Here is a 20,426-nt window from a genome sequence, read left to right as displayed (position 1 = left end):
AACAAATTACTGTTGGGCAATTGATAGAACTTCAAATAATCATGACGATATCCAGGCAATGATCATTACATAGGCATCATGCCCAAGATTAGTAGACCGACTCTTGCCTGCATCTACTACTATTACTCCACACATCGACCGCTATCCAGCATGCATCTACTGTATTGAGTTCATGGAGAAACGAAGTAATGCAATAAGAACGATGACATGATGTAGACAAGATCTATCTATGTAGAGATAGACCCCATCGTTTTATCCTTAGTAGCAACGACACATACGTGTCGGTTCCCCTTCTATCACTAGGATCAAGCACCGTAAGATCGAACCCACTACAAAGCACCTCTTCCCATTGCAAGATAAATAGACCAAGTTAGCCAAATAGAACCCAAATATCGGAGAAGAAATACGAGGCTATAAGCAATCATGCATAAAAGAGACCAAAGAAACTCAAATAACTTCCATGGATATAAAAAGATAGATCTGATCATAAACTAAAAGTTCATCCGATCCCAACAAACACACCGCAAAAAGAGTTACATCATATGGATCTCCAAGATACCATTGTATTGAGAATCAAACGAGAGGGAGGATGTAACACCCCGGATGTAACTTTCCCAATTTGTACTCCAACTCTTGCCGTTTCCGGCGTTAAGTTATATTTATTTCCTCGGGTTCGGGTCTTTGTCTCCGTGTGTTGTTGTCGTTGTCATGCATCTCATATCATGTCATCATGTGCATTGCATTTGCATACGTATTCGTCTCATGCATTCGAGCATTTTCCCCGTTGTCCGTTTTGCATTCCGGCGCTTCGTTCTCCTCCGGTGATCATTTCTAGCTTTCTTTCATGTGTGGGGATTAAACATTTCCGGATTGGGCCGAAACTTGCCAAGCGGCCTTGGTTTACTACTGGTAGACCGCCTCTCAAGTTTCGTACCATTTGGACTTCGTTTGGTACTCCAACGGTTAACCGAGGGACCGAAAAGGCCTCGTGTGTGTTGCAGCCCAACACCCCTCCAACTTGGCCCAAAACCCACCAAACTCTGCTCCATGTCCTAGAGCGTTCGATCACGATCGCGTGGCCGAAAACCGCACCTCATTTGGACTCTCCTAGCTTCCCCTATGCCTATATATACACCCCCCTCCAAAATTCGCGGATCCCCCTTCCTCAAACCCTAAAAAAATCCTCTCCCTGCCGCACCGGACGTGTCCGGATGAGCCGGACAACGTCCCGATCTCTCCCGCCGCCACCCGCAGCCAGTGGCTCGCCGCCACGTGGCCGCCGCCATCCGCCTCCTGCCGCGGCCCGCTCGGCCCGAGGAGAGCCCCCGAGGGCCTGAGCCGCCTGCGCCGCCTCCTATCGCGAGCCGCCGCCGTCTTCATCGAGCCCGGCCGCCCCGCCGCCGTGCGCCATCTCCAGTGGCCGGCGCCGCCGCACCGCACCACCGCGGCCGCCCCTCGCTGCCACCGGCCGCCGCCGCCCCGGTCGCCCACCGCCGCCGCCGCCGCCTCGTTCCCCGAGCTCCGGCCACCGCCTCCACTTCTCCAGCCGGATCCCACCCCTACCTCGCCGTCCTCCTCCACTTCTCCGGTGGTGAACAGAAAATCCGGTGACCTCGATTTCCGCGCCGTCCAGATGTGGATCTGAGGATCCCCCGGTTGACTTTTGTCCCCCGAACCCTAATTTTTATGCATACTTTGACCTGTGATATCTCCGCATCCGTAGCTCTGATTTGGACATATAGTATATCAAAATGTTCGTCTCGACGAGTACATCATTTCATTCCATTGCATCATTTTCATTTGAGTTCATCTTGATGCCCGAAATGCTTCTAGTAGGAGGCTTCGTGAGCTATTTGTCAGATCTGCTAGTTCATCTTAGACTTTTGTCATTTTTGCCATGATTGTTGTGTGCATGATATGCCTGTGAGTCCTTCATATGTTTTGTTAAGCATCTTGTTATCTTTCCAGAGGTGCAACCCATGCATTTTTAGGATGTGTGTGGTGACTTGTGCAAGCTTGCAAAGTGAGGCACCCGGTAAATCTGTTTTCAGGGACTTAGTAGTTTTCACTAAGTCTGGGATTATTTAGTTCATGATGCCATATGTTTTTGCTGTTTCCTAGTGATCCGTGCCTCTTTTGAGGATGATCAGTAAAGGAGTTTTGTTAATCTTTTTATGCTCTATCCATCCATGTCTTTACTTGCAATTATGGAGCACCCTAGCTTGAGTCAATCGAGCTCTACTTTTGCTTCGTTGTGAATCTGGGCAGATCGTCAACTTGTTTGCGATTTTGCCGATGTTATTGTAGTTGATCCGTGCATGTTATGCCATTGTTCTTGCCATGTATAGATTTTATTTTGTGCCTTCTTTAGGGATGTATGCTTGTCTTGCCATGACTTGCACCGTGGTGAGTGCATCGAGCTCGTAAACATGCCTTCGTGAGTTATGTTTCAGCATGTCCCAGTTTTCACCAAGTCTAAAAACTGATTATGTTTTTGCTATGTTCGTGTGCTTGTTAGTATATTTTGTGATCCCTTTTGGCTCAAGGTCACTAAGGGACTTTTGTTAACCTTATTGAGTAGCTCCATGCCATGTATTTCTTTGTCATGTTCAGGTCCTGTAGCATATTGTTTTGTTGCTCCGAACAGGGCTATATGATCTGAAATTCCAGACAAGTGTTAATTTCACTAAGTCTGAGATCTGTTTTACCATTTGCGTTTTTGCCATGCTTGTTTGAACCTCCTAATGGAAGAATTGGCCGTATCTCAGTGCTAGGCTTTTGTTAAGCATCTTGTGTGTATCCCTGCCATGTATTTTGTTGTCTTGTTTGGGGGCTATAGCATGTTCATCTCATTGCATTTAGATGCCTACTTGCTGAAAATCGCAGACCGGTGTCATTTTTGAATCGCTTGCCATTTCCAAACCTTAACTCTGATTCTGGTGTTCTTTATATCGTTTTCAAGCGATTTCATCTCATCTTTCCAGTGGCACCCTTGGAATTCCAAGTTGAGGCCAGGTTCATGCATTTCCTGTCATATCTTGCATTTTGCATCCCGCATCGCATCCCGCATAGCATATCATCTTTGCATCGTGTTGTTTGAGTTTGCACGTGGTTGATTGTATCATTGTTGCTTGTTTGTCTTGTTTGGGTAGATCTAGGAGACGAGTTCGCTAACGAGGAGCCCGTTGAGTTTGCTCTTGAGGATCCAGTCAACTCTGACAACTGTGCAGGCAAAATGATCATACCCTCGAAATCACTACTATCTTTGATATGCTAGTTTGCTCGCTCTTTTGCTATGCCATTGCTACGATGCCTAACACTTGCTTGCAAGCCTCCCAAATTGCCATGTCAAACCTCTAACCCACCATTGTCCTAGCAAACCGTTGATTGGCTATGTTACCGCTTTGCTCAGCCCCTCTTATAGCGTTGCTAGTTGCAGGTGAAGATTGGAGGCCGTTCCTTGTTGGAACATTTATTTACTTGTTGGGATATCATTATATTGCTAAGTTATCTTAATGCATCTATATACTTGGTAAAGGGTGGAAGGCTCGGCCTCTCGCCTAGTGTTTTGTTCCACTCTTGCCGCCCTAGTTTCCGTCATATCGGTGTTATGTTCCCGGTTTTTGCGTTCCTTACGCGGTTGGGTTATAATGGGAACCCCTTGACAGTCCGCCTTGAATAAAACTTCTCCAGCAATGCCCAACCTTGGTTTTACCATTTTCCACCTAGCCTTTTCCCTTGGGTTTTGCGGACTCAAGGGTCATCTTATTTTACCCCCCCCCCCGGGGCCAGTGCTCCTCTGAGTGTTGGTCCAACCTAGAGCATCGTGCGGGGCCGTCCCTTGGTAACTTGGGTTACGTTGGCTCCCGTACACTTAGCTTATCCGATGTGCCCTGAGAACGAGATATGTGCAGCTCCTATCGGGATTTGTCGGCACAGCGGGCGGTGTTGCTGGACTTGTTTTACCATTGTCGGAGTTGTCTTGAATTACCGAGATACCGAGTCTGATCGGAACGTCTTGGGAGGAGGTCTATTCCTTTGTTGACCGTGAGAGCTTGTCATGGGCTAAGTTGGGACTCCCCTGCAGGGATTGAACTTTCGAAAGCCGTGCCCGCGGTTATGGGCAGATGGGAATTTGTTAATGTCCGGTTGTAGATAACTTGAACCTTAATTAATTAAAATGAATCAACTGAGTGTGTTACCATGATGGCTTCTTCTCGGCGGAGTCCGGGAAGTGGACACGGTGTTGGAGTAATGTTTGTGCAGGTTGTTCTCTAGTTTCTCGCTCGTGCTTTGCCTCCTCTTCTCGCTCTCTTTTGCGAATAAGTTAGCCACCATACTTGCTAGTCGCTTGCTGCAGCTCCACTCATATTTTACCCTGCCATACCTATAAGCTTAAATAGTCTTGATCGCGAGGGTGCGAGATTGCTGAGTCCCTGTGGCTCACAGATTACTATTACACCAGATGCAGGGCCTGATGATTCCGCTCCATGTGACGCGTATGACCTCAAGTGGGAGTTCGACGAAGACTCTCAACGATACTACGTTTCCTTTCTCGATGATCAGTAGTGGTGCCCAGTTGGGGGTGATTGGGACCGTGTCGCATGTTGGGTTATCTTTCATTTTGGCGCCGTAGTCGGGCCATGAGTGTTTGGATGATGTAATGTTATTTATGTACTTGATTGACGTGGCGAGTGTAAGCCAACTATGTTATCTCCCTTTTATTATTTATATTACATGGGATGTTTGTGAAGATTGCCTAACTTGCGACATATGCCTTCAATGCGATTATGTCTCTAAGTCGTGCCTCGACACGTGGGAGCTATAGTCGCATCGAGGGTGTTACAGAGGAAGCCATCTAGCTACAAACCACGGACACGAAGGTCTACAAAGAACTACTCACGCACCATCGGAGAGGCGCCAATGGAAGTGGTGAACCCCTCCGTGATGGTATCTAGATAGGATATGGTGGTTCTGGACTCTGCGGCGGCTGGAATTGATTTTTGTCGACTCCCCTATGGTTTTTGGAATATTGCATTATTTATAGAGAAAGAGGTGGTCCGGGGGCACCCAAGGTGGGCACAACCCACCAGGGCGCGCCTGGGCCTCAAGGCGCGCCCTGGTTGGTTGTGTTCTCCTCGGAGCATCCCCCAGGCACTGCCTTGGCCCATTATGTCTCTTTTGGTCCATAAAAAATCTTTGTAAAGATTTGCTGCATTTGGACTCCATTTGGTATTGATTTTTTGCGATAAAAAACATGCAAAAAACTGCAACTGGCACTTGGCACTATGTCAATAGGTTAGTACCAAAAATGATATAAAATGACTATAAAATGATTATAAAACATCCAAGATTGATAATATAGCAACATGGAACAATAAAAAGTTATAGATACGTTACAGACGTATCAGCATCCCCAAGCTTAACTCCTACTCGTCCTCGAGTAGGTAAGTGATAAAAACAGAATTTTTGATGTGGAATGCTGCCTAACATGTCATAGCATATTCTTTTCTTTATAGCATGAACATTTGGACTTTTATATTGTTCAAAGCAATAGTCTAGTTTTGACATGATAACTTAAATACTCAAGAATATCAACAAGCAACCATGTCTTTCAAAATATTAACGCTAAAATAAGCTATCCCTAGCCCATCATGCTCAATCATTGATCCATTCATGAAATTCACTCGCATATTAACTACACCCAATGCTCAAGTACGATCATAGTGCCTCCTAGTTGGTGCTTTTATAAGAGAAGATGGAGAATCAAATTCAAAAATAAATATTGAATAAAGTAAAAGAAAGGCCCTTCGCAGAGGGAAGTACGGATTTGTAGAGGTGCCATAGCTCAAAGCAAAAAAATTAGAGATAAAAACATTTTGGGAGATGTGTCCTTCCCACCAAAGAAAACGACTTAAAGTTCGCAACACTTTCCATGCTAGATATATCATAGGCGGTTCCCAAACAGAAAATAAAGTTTATTCCTTTTTCCACCATACTTTCACTTTCCATGGCTAACCATATCCACAGGTGCCTTCCATACCGACACTTTCCAAGGAATTTATTATTTGACAACGTAAAGTAAATTCATTTTTCATTTCGGGACTAGGCATCCCTAATACCTTTGCCTTACTCTCATGCAATGACAAGTGAATAAACATTCATCGTGAGAATAACACATCTAGCATGGAAAATATTAGCCACACACACAAAAGAGAAGTTTATTTTGAAAATTAGAGATGGCACATACAAATTTGCTTAGAACGGCAAAATAATATCACATATAGGTAGATATAGTGGAGTCATGTGGCAAAACTGGTTTAAAGGATTTTGGATGCACAAGTAGTGATCATACTTAGTGCAAAATGAAGGCTAGCAAAAGATTGAGAAGCGACCGACCAAGAAACGAATAATCTCATAAGCGAGCATTAAGCATAATTAAACCGAATAATGCACCACAAGTAGGATGTAATTTCATTACATGACTATTGACTATTGTGCTTGCCTAGGGAATCACAAACCTTAACACCAATATTCTCACTAAAGCATAATTACTCATCAAGATGACTCACATATCACATCATCATATCTCAAAACTATTAATAAGAATCAAGTTTATTTTGTCCAATGATCTTCATGAACATTTTTATTATATCCTTCTTGGATATCTATCACTTTGGAACTAATTTTCATATGTTGCTTTTGATAAGATCAAACAAATGGAAGTGGTGAACCCCTCCGTGATGGTGTCTAGATTGGATCTGGTGGTTCTGGACTCTGCGGCGGCTGGAACTGATTTTCGTCCACTCCCATAGGGTTTCTAAAATATTGGGGTATTTATAGAGCAAAGAGGCGGTCCAGGGGCACCCGAGGTGGGCACAATGCACCAGGGTGCGCCTGGACCTCCAGGGGCGCCCTGGTGGGTTGTGCTCTCTTCGGAGCACCCCCAGGCGTTGCCTTGGCCCATTAGGTGTCTTTTGGTCCATAAAAAATCTCCATAAAGTTTCACTGCATTTGGACTCCTTTTGGTATTGATTTTCTGCAATGTAAAAAACATGCAAAAAACAGCAACTGGCACTTGGCATTATGTCAATAGGTTAGTACCAAAAAATGATATAAAATGATTACAAAGCATCCAAGATTGATAATATAACAGCATGGAACAATCAAAAATTATAGATACGTTGGAGATGTATCATGGACTTGCTAAACAAAAGCTCTTACATGAGTCTCTTCCTGAAAATATGATGAATTGTATTGCTTTGTTGAGTAAGAACATAGTTTGTTAGTTTTTAAAAAAGTTTATGCTTAATATTTCATTATTGTGATGAATTTTTACTTGTTCATGAGAAGTTTTATGATAATATATTGCTACTATGATAATGATCATGATGCTACTATGTCTGTATTTGTCTTTTATCAACACCTCTCTTTCTAGACATGTGGTCATGATTATCGTTATCAGCTTTCACTTGAGGATAAGCGAGGTCCAAGCTTGGGGAGTTGATATGTCCATTTTGCATTATGTTTTCCCACTGTTATTTATAATATTTTTTATCAATATAATACTTTGTGATGCAATTCTAATGCCTTTTCTCTCTTAATTTACAGGATATATATGAAGAGGGAGATTGCCGGGAGTTGAAATTTTGGACCTGGAAAATCTATACAGAGATACCTATTCTGCACAACTCCAAATGAGTTGAAATTTCATGGAGAATTTTATGGAATATATAAAAAATACTGGAGCAAAGAAGTACCCGAGGGGAGCCATCAGTCGCCGCAAGGCACTAGGGCGCGACCACCCCCTGGGCGCACCCTAGTACCTTGTGGGGCCCCTAGCTGGCCTTCGAGGCCCATCTTCTCCTGTATGATGCCATTTGCCCTAGAAAGAAATTAAGAGAAGACTTTCGGGACGAATCGCTGCCGTCTCAAGGCGGAACCTGGGCATGAGCACTTTTTCTCTCAGGTGGAGCGATTCCGCCAGGAACACGTCCCTCCGGGAGGGGGAAATTGAAGCCATGGACATCACCAACAACCCTCTCATTGTGGGAGATCAATCTTCATCAACATCTTCACCAGCACAATCTCATCTCAAAACCTAGTTCATCTCTTGTATTCAATCTTTGTCTCGAAACTTTAGAATGGTACCTGTGGGTTGCTAGTACTGTTGATTACATCTTTAAGTTGATGCTAGTTGGTTTATTTGGTGGAAAATTACATGTTAAGATCCTTGATGATATTCAATACCCCTTTGATCTTGAACATGAATTACTTTTGTTTGGTGGAAAATTACTTTTGTTCTTGAGGACATGGAGAAGTGTTGCCATAAGTAATCATGTGAATTTGGTATTCATTCGATATTGTGATGATATGTATGTTGTTGCTTCCTTTAGTGGTGTCATGTGAACGTCGACTACATGACACGTCACCATACTTTGGCCTAAGGGAACACATTGTGGAGTAGTAATTAGATGATGGGTTGTTAGAGTGACAGAAGCTTAAACCCTAGTTTATGCGCTATTCTGTAAGGGGCTAATTTGGATCCATATGTTTCATGCTATGGTTAGATTTATCTTAATTCTTATTTCGTAGTTTGCAGATTCTTGTGAGAGGGGGTAGTCATAAGTGGGAGGCTTGTTCATCTAAGAACAACACCCAAGCACCGGTACACCCACATATCAAATTATAAAAGTAGCGAAGGCGAATCAAACAAACATGATGATAGTGACAAGATTGAATTTCCGTGTGTCCTCAAGAATGCTTTGCTTACAATAAGAAATTGTTCCGGCCTGTCCTTTGCTATAACGCCTCCAACCCAGTAGCAGCAGTAATTGCTTCAGACAAGAGATCAACACCAACTCTAAAATTCATAAATACAATAGCAGGAGGTTAGAAGTACTGCTTACTCTTCATTATCTAAAAAATCCTCCGCTTCTTCTGCTTAGACCCCACCCAAATTATCAATTGTCTAACTGATTTGTTCGGTTTACGTGGGTTTCCATAAGAAATATGTAGTAAGACAGTGAGTTTGACAATTTCTCAATTTCTGAATGCAGTGTTGCTGAAAACATCATGACTTGTGGACGTGAGGTCATGTGAAAGATCTGCATGGCTTGATATCTGAATCCTCTCTCTAGCAAGCAGCCCACTTCATCCAAAACAAACACAGAATGTAATTAAGCCAACATATTCTATGTGTTTCATGATGTAAAGGCCGGGGCTTCCCTACCGCCAGTCCCCCCTCCACCACGACCAACACTACCATAGCCATCGGGCCGCTGAGCTGTGCTACACCCCCGGTGCATCAGCACAGCAACCCATTGTGTGACGTGGCATCCAGGTCGACCAAGGGCGGCGTCGCAGTCAACCATGACCAGCGACGGCCAGGGTGATGAGGTGTTCAACCTGGGGCGGCGGCACGACCGACCATGACCGGGGGCGACCAGGGCGACGGGGCATTCGACCATGGGTGGTGAGGGAGCGCGATGCCGCGATAGCTTTTCCTCGTCGCGACTAGGATCGTTGTTGCGTGGGATGTGGCCATCAGCTATAACGATGAGGCAGGGGTGGCGCGTGGTGGATCTTGTAGTGCCGCCCCATCACCTGCTTGATCTGGAGCCATAGGCAAGGGAGAGAGGGTGACGAGAGAAGGGAGATGGTGGGGCGGTGGTTGAGCAAGGGAGATGGGTTTGCGGTGCATCAGAGAGGGAGCGCGCCCCATCAGGAGAGGAAGAGGTGACCGCATCGGGGAGAGTGTGAGAGAGGAGGTGAGGTGGGTGGGGTGGTGTCCGACGATGCTCACCTGGCGTTCGCGATCTTGATCCGACGATGCAGGAATGTGTGCTCGGGAGTTCCAAAAAGTGCAGCTGCACTCTTTAGAATTTAGGAAATTAATATGTTAGGAACCAACTACTGGTTCCACTCAATCACCATGAATTTTGTTACAAGCTCTTGATTTACAGGAAAGGATTGGAAGAAGGAAGAACTACAGGAGGAGGGAGATTAAGAACAAAGCCAAGCCTCGGCCGAAGCCGCCCGTTTCGTTCGAGCCAAGTTGCTCGTGGAGGCCTCCCTCTATATTTGTAGTACATCTCCTTCGTGGGTTGGGTAGTGCCTGGGAGCCCAGCGAGGCCCAAGTTGCTGACAATCCCTCCCGCATAAGATTCAACTTTCCCCCATGTTGATTTTTAGTAGCACCACTGGAATCCCATGGAGTCGATAAAGCATACTGAACACATTCTATAGTTTCGTCCTCAAGTCGATTTCGTGTTGAACCTCCTCGGTCCCATGTCACCTGAATTGCATCAAAACCACCCTTCCAACAAGCATCATTTACATTGTCTAGATTGTATTGCCACTAAGCTGAAACAGAGCAAACTCTCTGACAACAGGAAACCCACGCTTCATCCATTGCCTCCTTGGAACTGAATAAAGCAACAAAACCAGCTTGCCATATCTACAACTGCATATGTGCTAGAGTGGCACTAGGAGAAAAGCCCAAATTGATGCACTGTGTCATGAAGTGCTCAACGAAACAGGCCTCTATTTGTTTGAATCCTGTAGCAAACTTGGACCAAACAGAAACACCAACAATGCTATAGCAGACGACAATTAAGTTAGCTGGAAGGATTTCCTCACCCATGCTGCAAAGAAACAATTTCTTGAAAATATCACCAGCAATTTCCCACTGAATTTGTTCAGAAGCATAAAAGGGAACCCCTCTGAAGGAACTTAGTGCCAGAATATTCAAGTATAGTGGTGGTGACCATGGATTCAGAACCTCAAGATCATGTATCACCCCAGCACAGTGACCATGAGGAATAGAGCGTGACAATGGTACAGGTCTGTATTCAATATCTTCCAGCAAGCAAATCAAACTAGAGTCCATAGGTGTTGCATCAAGTATCTTCAATGTCAAGTGATTATTAGGTCGAGGGAGTACTTTCAGTGACATTATAGTAGTACCAGGCTCAAGAATCGACCATTTTTGTTTTTCCAAACTCACAAATCTCTTCTTTCCTTGAATAATTACCTGAATACTGGCACATGCTGATTTTAGTCCATTGACTATAAAACTTTGTCCTCTTTCTTGAGCCCACCGAGCAAATTCCATGGATTTTTTCTTGATCCCAAGCTGATGTTGACTAAGACCACCCTGTTTGCTGCGCTTGAGTAGTTCCACACCACTAGAAATAAGGACCTCCACGAATGCCAGGATCAAAGTTTGTACAGATTTATTATTATTGATGTGCGTCCTAATGTCATTGATGTGCGTCCTAATGTCAAGATGGAAATATGCCCACGTAGTCCGCAAGATTGTACAACACACGTACCCAGCAACAACAAGACCACCCAAGGAATTGTCAACAATGAAGTTGGCTCCAAAGATCTCCGAATCCTTGTTACGAAGCAATAAGTCCATCAAATTCATACCAGCAATTTCAGAGCACTTTTCCTTGTGTGACCAAGAAATCTCCCACTGAAATTGTTTAGAGCCATGGCAATATAAGGAAGTTGTCCACTGGTGAAATCTCAACTAGTTTCCTGAGTGCAGTACCACCATCACAATATTCCAAATAAAATACCCAAGCCTCATCTCAAGAAAACTTGTGAATAAACTTCAGGAATAATTCTTCTAGAAGAATATTCATTTCTGTGTTGGTTCAGAACAACTGCTGTGAGTAAATCCACTTGAATAGAATACTGTAAATGGTGGCGGTAGAAAATTGTTGTCCAAGAAGGCCATGGTTTCTTCCAATGTAAAGCTGCAATTATATCTTTCATTGACTTGCCAAGCTCCCAACTTCAAATGGATGTCTCGTGATGCACGAGGATGCACTCAACGTTAGTTCTATTATGAAAAATAAGGAGCACCACTTGTATACCATATTCTAGTGAAATGTTTTTGTTCTTAAGATCGCACACTTGTAGACTTGGTGCAAACACCACTTGAGGCGATAGCCATGAAAACCACAGTGATTTCCAATGTACTCCAGCAAACTGATGTCCATATGCTCTCTCCACTAGAATTTCTTTGCTCTGAAGCGCCACAACCCAAACTCCCAATCACAACACGAGCAGCATTTTCATAAGAATCCCAGTCTACTATCAAAATAATATTCCATTGGTTAAGCTCAAAGGCACACCGAATAAGTTGTCCAGCAATTAGGAAGGGAATCCAAACTTGAATATAACCATGATACAGTAGCCCTTTTCCAGAAGAGTTCAAAGCACATAACAAATTACACCTCTTCAGCCTTCCAAGTTTTGCACTTGGTATAGAACAGCTCCAAGAGTTCAGAACTTCTGAGAACATTTACATAAGAAATTTGGTTGCAAAACCACTTGGAAGCCCTTGTAGTATTGAACTAGAAGGAATCTCCAGCAACCATCTATCAGTGTACAGAAGAATGGAACTGCTCTCACCAACTGGTTGTTGCATGGTTATAACTAGCTGAAGCAATTGTCACAAGTATCTCCAGTGTTTCCAGCTGCACTAATTTCCATCAGAATGCATGCAAAGGATGCCCATGGTAACGGATGCAACTCAACTCTACTGTTAGTGCCTTGAGTGTCAGTGCCTTGTGTGAACTGAGATGCCACGGAGAACGCGCTCTTGATAGGTACCTCTGTCGAACACCTAGTGGGTGCCAAGTTGTCCACATCAAGGACAGGAAACAGCCAAGGCAGAGGCATTGGTGAGGCTTCATGTGGCATTGTGAAGGGTGAAGGTGCACTCCAGGGAACTAGGCACGACACCATTGGGTCGTCTCTGTCAGTATTATGATAGAGGCCACATACAGGTGCAGCAAGCTCGGAAGCGACGTTGCCGATGACCATGGATGAAGGTAGTGTCATGGACAAAGTGAGCGCCGACTCCTCGGGCGTGTCACACCTTGGGCACCCTATCGAACAGGTGGTGGGCGGCGTAGCGGCGTTGCTGGTGTCGTCAACGTCAAGCACCTTATCAGTCACACTAAGCTCCGGGACGGAATTGTCGGTGGTCACGGACGGAAATGGTGCTTTAGGCACTGCGAGCTCGGATGGATACACACTGATGGCGTCCATGGACGCATTGAGTTGGAGGTCATCGGTGGATGTAGCAGACGTCTCATCATGGCGCTCGATTGTGGCCAACTGTCGTGCCCAAGATGCGATTCTATCCCAATCACGTGATGAACTCATGACTGGGGCACAACCACATTTCGAGCGCATAGCAAGGTGGATATCATTACAACATACCATGTACCGAATAGATGAGAATACAAGATAAAGCCTTACACTCGCCACAAGCTACAACATTAACACATCAATACATAGCAAATCAAACGAAAAAGAAGAATGACATCCACCCTGCTAATCCTAGGTTCCCCGACCCGGAACCTATCCCTTGATTGAAGAAGAAGAAGAAGCATAAGAACTCCAAACAAGCAAGCATCGCACTCGCATCAGATCATTGCATTACCTGTACCTGCAACTGTTGTTGTAGTAATCTGTGAGCCACCAGGACTCAGCAATCCCATTACCATGGGTATAAAGACTAGCAAAGCTTAATGGGTATGTAAAGGATAGTGGTGAAGTTGCAGCAGCACTAAGCATTGTATGGTGGCTAACTTACAAGTACAAGAGTAAGATGAGAAACTACGCAAATGGACGCAAACTAGTAATGATCAATAAGTGATCCTGAACTACTTACGTTCAATCATAACCCCACCGTGTTCTCTTCTTGAATTTCCCAGAAAAGAGTCAATCACGGTTACGCACGCGGTAGGTGTATTTTAATTGAGTTTACTTCAAGTCCACTACAACCGGATATTAACAAATTCCCATCTGCCACATAACCGCGAGCACGACTCTCAAAAGTTTAAACCCTGCAGGGGTGTCCCAACTTAGCCCATGATAAGCTCACGATCCGTGGAGACAATCCTCCATCACGGGACCCTCCGATCAGACTCGGAATCCCGACGCACAAGAAATTTCGATAATGGTAAAACAAGTCCAGCAAGACCTCCCGGAGATTCGATACCCTGATAGTAGCCGCGCGTATCATGACTCAGGCCACAACCGGATGGAACAAGCTACGAGTAAAACCAGCCCTCGAGTTTCCCCGAGGTGGCCCGACAGGCTGCCTGTTTGGGACCAACACCATTAGCACTGGCCCCTTGTATTAGGTTGAAATAACGAACCTCGGGTAGCGCTAACTCCCTATGCATCAAATTTATTATTATATTGAGCAAATGATAAAACCAATGTTGGGCCTTTCTAGAAGAGTTTTATTCAAAGCGAACCGTCAAGAGGGGCCCATAAACCCTCATTGTGTTAGGGACACAAAATCAAGGAACATAACACCAGTATGACAGAAACTAAGGCGGCAAGAGTGTAACAAAACACCAAGCAAAAGACTAAGCTTTCCACCCTTTACCAAGTATACATGTGCATTAATTAAATAAGAGATATTGTGATATCCCATGATATCCATGTCCCAACATGGAACAACCTGCAACAGCAACACTATAAGAGGGGCTGAGCAAAGAGGTAACATAGCCAAACAATGGTTTGCTAGGATGGTGAAAAAGGTTAGAGGTTTTCATGGCAATTGGGAGGCTTGATAAACAAGTGGTAGGTAGCGCGACATAATGATAGCATCGAGACAACTAGCATAGCAAAGATAGTAGTGAGATCCAAGGTGACGGTCATCTTGCTTGAAATCCTGCTACGAAGAAGATCGACTCCATAAAGAAGACGAACAACATAGTCAAACGGATCCTCACAATCACAACAAAACCAGGAACTATCAAGAAGAAGCAACACCGAAAAGAAGCAAACAACATGGTAAACAACCACCACATAAACATGGCATGATGCACAATCAAGTATGATGCATGTCCGGTTTAATGATTCATGGCATGGCAAAGTGCAACAAACAACACTACAAATTAAGTAGGGCTCAATATGCAACGAGTTGCATATTGACAAAACACCACATTCAATTATTTAATTTGCTCTCCTTTCAGCTACTCAACAATATTAGATGTTGTTAAACATGTCAAGAGATCAAGCATAATTCAACTAACTATTTAGGCAAGTTTAAATGAGGCCGGAAACAACAACAATAATTCCAGAAAATCCCCACATGACATCTAGCAATATAATGCAAACACAATTTTAAACATTTTAAAAGTTGTTATCATGATGCGGATGACATACTCCAGTGTTGTGCAATTTTATGAAAAAGTTGACATGAGCATGATAAGAGCATTTGTCGCCATGACGGAATGAAAGGGTGCCACGGCGACGATAATGGGAATGATGCAACGTCAACATTTTGATGATCTGGCAATTCATGGAAATGACGTTGCAAAAGAACAAGTGTGTAGATGTGCGGAACATGCTAGAGATGGTGGGGTGACCCGGTTACCGGGTTCCCATGGGTCGACGCATGGCAAACGAGGAGGACCATGCAATGAAAACTCGGACACGGTGCAAACATGAGCATCTCATACAACAAAAGCATTCGTGCACGGGTCATCGTCTCGACGGTTATACCTTCCAAAGGTGCATTTACGGAGCGGTTCGAGTTTGGTAAAGGAAGTAGGTGTTCTTGGGACTGTCGTAGTGGAAGTAGTAGTACACATGTCGTATTGGGAAGTAATGGTGCTATCGGTCATGGGCGATCATCGGGACGGTAGTGGAAGTAGAGGTACACGACGTCTTGTCAAAAATCACGGCGGCGGTAGTTGTACACATGTGGTAGTCGATCTTGATGGAACCAATGTCCTCGAGGGTAGTCGTGGTACTTGGGGTCTTCGGACTACCGGTCTCGGTTCTTGCGACGGTAGTGGTACAAGGTCGTCGTGGGAAGTAGTCATAATCGCGAACTTGTCGGATCCACAGCGACGATAGTGGAACTTCACGGATCCGTGGTCTCTGGGCGTAGTGGTACTTGGCGAATCCCGAAACGGTCTTGACGATCCAAAGTGGCACAAGTGAGATGCACATCCACGGAGTCTTCGGACTTCGGCTCCGGGTACAGGATTTGAGGGTCTCGGTGGTGGCCAAATTTGGCGACGTTCACAGAGGCACCGGTGGGTGTGTTCGATGCACTGATGGCCGAAGAAGAAACATGGGAAGGTGGCCATGTTGATCTAGCTGCAGCAGCAAGGGCGATGGAGGTGGGGCGGTGTCAGGAGGCGCGATGCAGAGGAGGCCGATGGGGCATGGAGGAGCGGCACGAGACGAGCAAGCAGCGAACAGTACAGGGGTTGCAGAGAGGCGAGGTGGAGGAGGAGCTGGCAGTGCTGGCCTTGCCGATGCCGGCAGCAGGCCGCTACGGTGGCTGGCGCGCGAGTAAGGGGCCCTGTGCTGGAAGAAGAAGAAGCAGAGGAAGAGGTCGCATGAAGGGGCGTCGTGCTCACCGGCGTGAGGTGCGCCCAAGCGAGGAAGAGCCAGGGAGGAGAAGGGGCGTGTCGGGGTCCTGGTGCTGCTCGGCTTGGTCGACGACGGTGCACATGAGAAGAAGAGCTCCGGTAGGGCTGCTTGCTGACGACGGCAGGAGATGGAGGCGGGGCCCTTGGACTCGAGCGGTGGCGGGGCGCGTCGGCCAGCGCAGAGGTGGAGAGGTGGGAGCCGGGCAGGAGGCTGCAGGCGCCGGGTCCATGGCGAGGCGGCAGCGAGGAGGAGGCGGCTGGAGGCGATGGGGGTCGAGAGCGGCGCCTACCCTGGTGCTGGCTGCGCGGGCGTGAAGTGGCGGCAGTGTGCAAGGACGAGAGGTAGAGAGTGGAGATTGGGATCGGGAAGGGGCGAGGGTTAGGGTTAGACAAGGGGCGGCTGTGCCTCTAGGAGAAAATGGGCCTTAGAGGCCGGCCCAGTTACTACTGCTGGTTGGAGGGCCAGATGGGCTGGATACACGTGGCAGATGGGCTTCTCTCTCTACTATAAAGAAAAAAACAGAGATAAGAAAGAAAAGAAAGAGAGGTTAGGGGAAGAAGTTGGACACGCGGATAATTTTCCCGGTCTCACAAAAATGTGCTCGTTCCAACAAAATTGGAGTGGGCGAGATTGCAAGGTTTAAATTCAAATGCATTTGAATTTAATTCAAATGGTTTGAACAAGGAGTAGGATTCGAAAGTGTCCAAAAATGTTGAACATTCAGGAAGAGCCTTGATAAGTGGGAAAAGAATTATTGGCAAGGTTAGAGAGTGAAAACTTGAAGAAGAAAAGGCCAAGGGATTTAACATGCAAGTGTGTTGTGGTAAATTCCAAATCAATCGAATATTTGATAATAGCTCCCTAATATTGGGAGGATAAGTTATAAAGAAAAGTCACCATTGTTAACATCCCTCGATTTAAATGGACCAAAGATCCATACGATTTGTTTAGTTGAGTTCCAAAAATTAATGATATGATGGCCTGATGACATGATGCAATGCAAGAGATGACATGATGAATGCAACAAAGCAATTGAAACACACGGTGACAACGGGAATAAATGGAAGGCATCTGGAGTGCCGGTCTTGGGGCGTCACAACTCTCATCCACTTACAAGAGATCTCGATCCGAGATCTAAGGATGGCACCGGGGAGAAACGGAAGAGGAAGAGGTGAAACAAAGTTGCTTCTTTGACAAACGAGTGAAACCGATGAACCTTGAGAGGTTGAAAACTTGAAAGAAAGAACACAAAAGAGTTGAATGAATTTGAGAGCACTACGATAGAAAGAGAAACAAGGAACACCATGTGAACCTTGGAGGTTGCAAAGCTATGAATGACGAGCACAATGGATAAAAAGGAATTGAAGCCACTCTGGTTGAAACGAGATAAACAATGAACGTGGAAGAACAAATTGGAACGACACTCCGGTTGAAAAGAGATGCAAGACTTGATAAGATGAAAAGTACTTGAAAGAGAACACAACACTCCAGTTAACTGAATAAGCAAGAAAAGAACACGATCTTGACAAAACGAGATGATGGGTCAAAGAGAGCAACATCATCATGCCTCTGGAACGAAAGAATAGAAGCTGGAGTGATGGAAAGAAAAGAACAGAGAAGAAAATGACAACTCCTACCACAAATTAATTTCAAAAGCATCCTTGCGAAGAAGGATTAAACGGAGTTGTTGGAAAATCAACAACGAAAGAATAGGATTTCCAATGGTCTTAAGGAAAACACCCCTAAATTATGAGGTGAAGACCAGCCACTAACGAAATCAATTAATTTGATTGAGAACACCAAAGATATGAAAAACTTCTTCCACCAAGATGATAAGAGATAACTTGGATCATTGATAAGCACCACAATTAGCACAATCCTTAGGGAAGGCTATAGGTGAAATGTAACCCAATATAAATCCAATAAAAAGATTGATTGGTTGAAAAGATCTCTTGAACAAAGATAAAAATGATGGATTTAAATATGCCACTCTTAAAAAATTGTGAAAACATGAAGGGAAATTATCAAGAATGACATAACACCACCTCAAAAGATAAGGTAGGAAGAATTGCACTTCGGATGCAAGATGAAGAATGCTTGAACTCCTCAAAAGAAAACATGTGTTGAGCACCATCTTTATTTTAGAGTATAGCTTGGTGGATCTTAGCTTCGAGAGAAATCTTGAAGAACAATTGAAGAATGAAAGGAACCTTGACGAACCACCATGTTGAGCCTTCGTGAGAACTCTGGTAATAAAAGAATGATCAAACGGAAGTAAAGTTGAAAAGAACTCCAGTAGAAGCCTTGCAATGATTTAGATGGAGCTACGAAATGAGAAAACTTTGAACTCCGGAAGAAAGATGAATAACTTGGAACCAAGAATTACTTCCTTATGAAGAAACTCCAGAAGAAGGAATTTAGATCACTTGGATGAAAGAAGAATACGATTTATGTTATGCGCATCCTTCACCAATTTAAATTGATGACAAGCAACGGATTTGGCATGCCACTTATTCTCGTTGAAAGGGGTTAAGGAGAGATATAGTGCAAACTTGAGAAAAATCTTCAATGAACCACCAATATGATTTGGGAAGGACGAATGAATTGAAACGATACCCAAGGAAGAGAACTCTTCAACAGACAACCGTAAGCATCTGAAACAAACGAAGAAAAGAGAACGAAACACCGGGAAGAATTAGTAATGAACAAAGATATTTTAGGGAATTAAGATACAAGAGAACCAAGAGATCACAAGCTGATTAGAGAATACTTGAACGAAGCACCGGAAGAATTTGAGAACAAGAGCTGAAAGTTGAGAATTAAAGAGTTTCTTTTGGAATGATGGCCTTCGGAGGATCGAGAACAAAAACAACTCTGAAATGCTCCAGATAGACATGAAGGAGTTCTCACAATCGAAAACAATTATGAGGATGGCATGAAGCTAGAACCATGAATCTTTGGAAGAACGGATAAGGATTTAAAAGGAACTCCTCTTCGGTCTTAAAAATCAGAGAATGATGACGACAAACACCACCATGATTTGTTGAGGCACTCCAGAATGAATAATAGAAAGGTTGAACGTAAGATGAAAACAATTTGAAACAATCTTGGAGAAGGCATAAGACTGAGGGAAATCCATTCTTACGTCAAACATTGAAAAGAGTTTGAGAATAACTCTGGAAAATTTATAAGAGTCAGGTAAGATCCTGGGAAAATACATGTGGGTTAGGGCCCACTCAATAGAAAACACCGTTGAATGATTTTAACAGAGAGATTGCACTGGTTGGTTTAAATCGATTGAATGATATAATAATCTCCAAATAGCTTGAACAGATTAAGAATGGAAACACGAATCTTCGGAGATATCTTGAACACTTCGGAACAAATGAATAGCAAGAGGTGAATGATGGAGAGGTGCACCCGCATGAAAAGCATTTGAAACGAGGAAAGGGATATGATAAACACCAAAAGCTTGAATTGAATCCACCAGAGAAAAAAAGAAGAAGAATGATGAACTTGAAGAGCATCTTCATGAGAATCACCGGATAAGAACATTGAAAGAAAAGAATGAAGAGACTTCACATCCATAAGATGGATACTTGATTAAGAATTCCGGCTCCAAGAAGAAAACGGGTCGGAGGGTGGGAAAAACAAAGGCAGCTTGGGACGAATGGAACAAACACCATTGAGAAAACTTAGAATTGATCTTACATATGTTGAAATGATCGGATCCACTTGAAGAGAAGCACCCCGGTTGGAAAAGAATTAACATGACAACCTCGATGATCAAGAATGATTGGCATTCACATAGAAATATGAGAACATCATTCGGGAAAAGGCATGGAATCAACACTTGACTTTGAAGGAACTCGAAGACCACAACTCAAAAGAAAACAAAGGATCGGGCTTGCAGAATAAGCCAGAAACAAACATATGATAGAGATTTCTCCAAAAAAATTGTGGTGGGGCCTGCACGGACTCGATCATACAACACC

At 44.3% G+C, this 20,426-nt stretch overlaps 1 protein-coding gene across 1 annotated transcript; it reads right to left on the bottom strand.

The window, feature by feature from the left end:
* Positions 1-12,453: 12,453 nt before the first annotated feature.
* On the bottom strand, positions 12,454-16,785 carry LOC147975432 (uncharacterized). Its single transcript, XM_087518155.1, has 2 exons — positions 15,550-16,785; positions 12,454-13,480 (listed from the first exon to the last, which is right to left on the bottom strand). Exon 2 carries the CDS (start codon positions 13,246-13,248, stop codon positions 12,454-12,456), a length of 795 nt encoding a protein of 264 aa, XP_087374281.1. The 5' UTR covers positions 13,249-13,480; positions 15,550-16,785.
* Between the last annotated feature and the right edge of the window lie 3,641 nt (positions 16,786-20,426).

The sequence above is a fragment of the Triticum urartu genome, chromosome 4A (assembly GCF_056163025.1).
Source record: "Triticum urartu cultivar PI428250 chromosome 4A, HENAU_Tu73, whole genome shotgun sequence".
Classification (NCBI taxonomy): Eukaryota; Viridiplantae; Streptophyta; class Magnoliopsida; order Poales; family Poaceae; genus Triticum; species Triticum urartu.
Note: the sequence above shows the minus strand (reverse complement) of the source record. Positions and strands in the feature narration are given on the sequence as shown.

Bases quoted from the DNA above. Each gene is read 5' to 3' on its own strand.
- LOC147975432 (XM_087518155.1), bottom strand. From the start codon at position 13,248: ATGGTATGTTGTAATGATATCCACCTTGCTATGCGCTCGAAATGTGGT.